General features: G+C 37.5%; 1 protein-coding gene across 1 annotated transcript in view; it reads left to right on the top strand.

Moving 5' to 3' along the window:
- The first annotated feature begins 4,178 nt into the window (after window positions 1-4,178).
- Window positions 4,179-6,000, top strand: part of SLC26A8 (solute carrier family 26 member 8) — a 157,451-nt gene continuing 155,629 nt past the window's right edge. The window contains exon 1 of the mRNA XM_069073715.1: window positions 4,179-4,359. Coding sequence (XP_068929816.1) covers window positions 4,199-4,359 — 161 coding nt within the window. The 5' untranslated portion in view covers window positions 4,179-4,198. The remainder of the gene's footprint in view (window positions 4,360-6,000) is intronic.

Raw genomic sequence — 6,000 nt, 5'->3', positions numbered from 1 at the left:
TGGTTATCTTCAACCTGGTTTAGCAGGTCTGCTGAAAAAGTTTACAGGGGCATGGCCTCTGCCATGATACAGTTTCTTGGAACCACAGGTGAGAGGTGGGTGAATCAGATGGACACGAAAGGCAGCCCTGAGAAGGGCTTAGCAGCCCTCGTACCAGAGGTACTAGTCTTTCCTGAACACCCTACACCCCAGGGATACTTACTAAAACAAAAAGAAAGGGACAGCTAGGCCCTGGAGTCAGGAGGACGTGAGTTCAAATCTAGCCTCAGATACTTGACACTTACTAGCCATGTTAACCCCAAATGCCCTGTTTTCCCCCTGCAAAACAAAACAAAAAAGCAAATAGAAAAACAATTCCTCCCTTCCTTCTGTGTGGGTACCTCCTTTGCTGAGTATGCATTTACAAGTGGAGGGAATTTTGAAGGAAGCATATCTTCCAGTAGTATTCTGAGGATTAATATGCCTATTTTGATTTTCTTTTATGAAATAAGTGAAGACTTAAGGTGTCTTTCTGTGAGACCACACCAAGTCACAGGAAGAGTGTGGTTAATCCTATCTGATACTGTTATGTCCCTTATCTTTTGTTTTTAGGACTTAACAAATACCTATTCACCACAAAATTTCTATTTAGTATGTAGCACAGGTTTGTAATGGCTATAATCACAGTATGGGTTAAGAAATCCTTTCACTTTTGTCTTGACTTTCTGTGCCTAGAGAGGACACAGGAAAGAGAAAGAAAAAAGATATCAAGGAAAAGATACTCTTGCGACTGAATAAGATCCAGGCTGCAGGGGAGTACAACAGCCTGAATTTAAATCCTAGCTCTGCCACTTGATGCCTGTGTGTTCTTGGGCAACCAGCTTAGCTTCTTTGTGCTTCTGTTTCCTCAATCTTTAAAATGAGGGGGTTGAACTTGAACTCAACAGTACCTTCCAACTCTATTTCTATGATTCTCCGGTTTAATTTATTCTGATTCTCCCTACCATCTACTATAATAAAAGGCCAGAAAATTGCTTTGTATTTTAAATACAAAAATTGTTTTTGCCTCTCAAATAGTTTTTCTTTTTGACTTCAGGTAACCTGAATGAATATACATTGTGATAAAAGGGTGAGAGAGAAAAGACTGAGAATTCGGTTATAATTATATTGTTAATAATTATATATATATACATATATATATATAATTAAATTATATAGTTAAAAATCCATTCCAACTGTCTAGGGTCAAAAGTAGATGTCACTCAGTGAATGGGAAAAAGTGAGTTTATTGATTTTATTAGAGCTTACCAGCAAACAGGTATACAAATTTATTCTTTACTGAAAGATTCAACTGAGAACTTAGGCTGAACGGGCTTTAGGGACCCACCAGTAGAAGCTGGTGGTATATATTAAAAATTGCTACATTTTCAGAGCAAGGAAAAACATAAGAATGGCTAATCCATCCTTACAGGTTTCCCTGAAAACAATAGCTGCCACTTATATGGTGCTTTAAGGTTTGTATTTGATAGACATCCCATTTAATTCTCATAAAAACCCTGTGAGATAGTTGTTTTCACTTTACAGATAAGGGACTTAGACTGAGCTGTTATTTGATTTACTCAGGGTCATACAACTAGTTTGCTTCTGTGGTTATATTCGAATCCAGGTTCCTGTTGATTCATAGTCCAGTGCATTTTCCAGTAACAGTAAGTCATATTGCCTCCAAAAGTATCAAGAGACAGGTGGAAGGTCCTGATTATCAGTCAATCCACAAGCACCTCTTAAACACTAACCATATGCCAGTGATTGTGATTAATTTTGGGTATACAAAGAAAAAATAAAAGCAATTCTAGTAATTTGGGATAATGTCCAATATTTTATTGGCTTTTGCTGAAATAAGGATGCTAGGTCTTAAGTGATAGTTTAGAGCCAATCGTCCTTAAGTATCATTTGTATTTTATTTCCTGATTGCATTCATTACCTTCTGCTTGCCCATTTTGAAGCTCAGCTGCCTCTTTTCTAGATCATTCTTGTTATTATATCTCATCAGGAAGAATATTAGAAACAAAATCCAAAACATTGACCTGCCCTTGCAGAAACTCATAGAATCCTCTGGAAAACTCAGACAGTTCTAGTTTCCATCTCTCAAGAAAGATGTGATGGAGGTATAGAAGTGCTAGAGAATCTGATTCACAAAAATATATAAAGGATAAGAGTCTCATTTAAGATCAGGATTTTAAAAATGAAGACTCCAGTAGGAAAAGATGAAAACTAAGAGTGAATATGGTGGAAGTTTTTTTTAAAATTACATTAGGATAAACACAGACTTGTTCATGTTCTCCTAGTCTCTTGTAACCAAAGAACAGACACTGAAGCTTGAAATAATCAAGTCTGGGCTTCATGAAAGGAAGCACTGCTTTATATAAATAATAACATTATGGTACTTATTACCTATAAAAGGTGAGATGATGAAAATATAAATTCAAATATAAATAAAAGTAAATTTAAATATAAATTTTAAAATGCTTTAAACAAATTCATGGAAGATGAACATAATTGTATGTTCAGGGAAATTACAATGTTGTTAGGAGTACATTCATCATCATCCTATCCTTAGTAACACCACTAGGTGGTAAAGTGGACAGAATGCTGGGCTTGGAGTCAGGAAGACCTGAGTTCAGATTTGACCTCAGACACTTACTATTTGTGTGACCCTGGGCAAATATTTAATCCTGTTTGCTTCAGTTCCTCATCTGTAAAATGAACTGGAGAAAGAAATGGCAATACACTCCGATATCTTTGCCAAGAAAACCCCAAATGGAGCCAAGAAAAGTCAGACACTGAACAGCAACAACATTGTTGTACTATGTACTGGGTATAAATAGAAAAGCAAAAACATGGTCCGGCTCTCAGGGAACTCATATTCTAATGAGTGTGAAAACAAGCAAACAACTATGTACATACAATATATGTAAAGTGTGAAGAGGAAGGGGTCTCAGAAGGAAGGTACTACTTAGCAAAGGCCTGGTGCAGGGGACTGGAAAGGGGTTGTTCTGGGAAACAAAATCAAGGATACCCTTCCTTGGTATCGTTTAATGTCACTGTTAGAAACAAGACACTGAACTGGATCGTCCAAGATTCTAACCCACGGAAGAGCAGCTAGGCAGCTAGAAGGTGTAATGGATAGTGTTAGACTTGAAGTCAGGAAGACAGAGTTAGAATCCTACCTCAGATACTTGCTAGCTACCTGACCCTGGGCAAGTCACTTACCTCACAAGGTTATTGTGAGGACTGAATGAGATAATAATAGAGAGAGAGCTTTGCAAAATCTTAACGCCTTAAGTGTGGTGATGATCTTCACATAATTAGAGAATTGTGTCAATTAGATCTGCTAGACAAGCACACATAACTTAATGCAACAATTACTCCCTAAGTACTTACGGAATGTAAGGAGCTACGGATACAAAGACAGAACTAAAGATCGTCAGGCCCTGCCCAAAAGAAGTTTGCATTCTCCCGGGGAGAGACGGCATATACATAGATAAAGAAATGCTAGGGAATTTGAGGAGAGAGAATGCTAAACACAAGGAAGGTCAGGAATTAGGAAATGCTACCAGAGCTGAACCTTGAATAAAACCAAGGATTCTGAGAAGTGGAGATGAGAAAAGTGTGCATTCCGTGCCTGGAGCACAGCTTATTCATAGGCATGGAAACAGAAGGTAGAATGTTGAGTTGGGTAGTCCTTGCTAGAAGAGTGAGTGAATGAATAAGGGGAGTAATATGAAATGTCTGGAAAGGTTAATTGGAGCCAGATTGCAGAAAACTCGAAGTACCCCACCAAGGAGCTGATAATTTATCTATGTAATAGATAATAGGCAATAGGAATCTGATGACATTTCTGATTGTGAAAGTGGACATTGTTAGATTTCTGCCTTAGAAAATTATTTTGGCAGCTATATGGAGGAGGGAAAGAATGGAAATAGGGAGCTCAGGAAGTCATTGTATTAGTTCAGCAAAAGATGATGCTGGTCTGAATTGGGATAGTGGTTATGTGAATGGAGAGACGGTATATGCTACAGATATTTGTGGAGGGAAATTTCTTTCCAGTTTGAAAAGATCCTCCTGGCTTTTTCTCTTATTCTGTATAATGGAGATGCTGATTGGGCTTAATTTCTTGTGCACATATTCAGCAGGATTGGTGCGGCTAGAAAGAAGCACAATGACTTCCAGTATTAAACGTAAGGCTAGCAAATTCTTCTATGATGTGAAAAGAGACGTGTACAATGAAGAATCTTTTCAAAGAGAGCATAGAAGGAAAGGAACTTCTTCAGGAAATATAGATATCAATATCACCACAATTAAACACAGAGTGCAATTCCGGTGAGTATGTGTGTGACTACTTAGTTGTTACAAAACAAAGCTGGAACTATAAGGCCTTCTCTGATTGATGCAACCTACTCTAATACTTCCCTTCCCTAGTACCTGTATTTCTTGTAGCCAGCACTGTACAATTTAGGATTATCTAATTATTTCTTATGTCTCATGTTATCTCCCCAGCTAGATAGTGAACTCCATAAAGGTAGGAACCATGGCTTGACTACTTGACTCTACTCATGTCCATGCTTTTCTGGAGCCTCACCTTCATGTAGACTGAACTCATTATGTTCTTTTCACTTCTGTTTTCTCTGACTTGTCAGGCCCTTTTTATCCATAGTATCAAACTTCTAAAAGAATGTATTAGATCCTAAAGGGCCAGCACTCAGGTGGGACATGAACACATTAATGCCCTTTCCACTAGAGTTGCATTGTCATCTGAGTTATAGTTCCCATCAGTTATAATCAGCAACCACTTCCCCCACTTTTATACCACACAACGTTTTCTCTAATCCTTTGTGTCTGTCAAAAAATAGATGCTATAAGAGAATTAATGCTACCCTTAATTTCATCTACTACAAATGAATAATTTTTTCTTACGAATTTGTTATAATTCCCACTTCTTCTTCTCTGTCATCATAAGTTGAAATCTTACCTTTCCCTATTGTGAAATTGAAACCTGTGTTGCCTTTCCTTCCTTATTTATTTCTCCTACCTTTCTTAATTCCTCCTTAAAAAAAAATAGACTTCCCTTTTATCTCCTAAACTCTTATCTATTCTCCTCCTGAATACCTTTCTCTCTTCTTTTTATTTCCTTCTTTGTTTGCAGCTTCTCCTTTTCTCAACTGTCTCTTTTCTTTTTGTTTTCAAACACATATATTTACTCCATTTGTGAAAAGACTTTCATTTATCTTCATATGTCTTTTCTGCCATTCATATCTATACTGTTTACTTACTCTTGCTATATTTTCTTTCTTCAAACTCCAACCCTGAGCCTCAAGGCTTTTGTTCAACGTCAACTGATGTTGTTATGCTATGCCTAGAGACACTAGTGCTACAGTCAGAATGCATATGGAGAGAAGTGAAAACACAAGATGGTACATGAACAAATATTTCCAATCCTTAGCTCTCCTCTTCTGCATGTAACCCTTATGTCAGCGATTCTGTCATAAACCAAAGGGCCTGATTTTTTTTATTCTTTTAAGACTCCTTTCCTATACTTCCCCATAGCAGTGTTTTGAATTTTCTCTCTGTCTTTCTTTCTATATGTCTTCCCCTCTCCTCTTCTCCCAGTCCTTGTGCCATTTCTTGTGACTCAGTAGCATAGCCATCCAATTTCCCAGTTTCCCAACTGTGTGAAGGGCAGCTATCTATAGTACTTCAAACTTGATGCCACCTTTGTGGTGCAAGATGAAACAATAATCTCCACTGATCCTCTCTTCGCTTGGCCATTGTTATTGCTCACCTTTCATGGTCCTTTCTCTTCTTTTCTCCAGCTTCTCCTAATTACCAGATCAAACCATTGTCATGTATAACCTTATGATGGAAATAACTTTATATTTGTCTCAAACAAGAGAAGGAAAAGGGAAGGCAAAAATATCCTAGCACTCGTATGCACATACTACCATAATTAGGGAGAGTCAATTC

Source organism: Petaurus breviceps, unplaced genomic scaffold, assembly GCF_028583685.1.
Source record: "Petaurus breviceps papuanus isolate PSGF00001 unplaced genomic scaffold, PetGlider_PUasm1.0 90865, whole genome shotgun sequence".
NCBI lineage: Eukaryota > Metazoa > Chordata > Mammalia > Diprotodontia > Petauridae > Petaurus > Petaurus breviceps.
The sequence above is the reverse complement of the archived record's forward strand: the minus strand, read 5'-3'. Positions and strand labels throughout refer to the sequence as shown.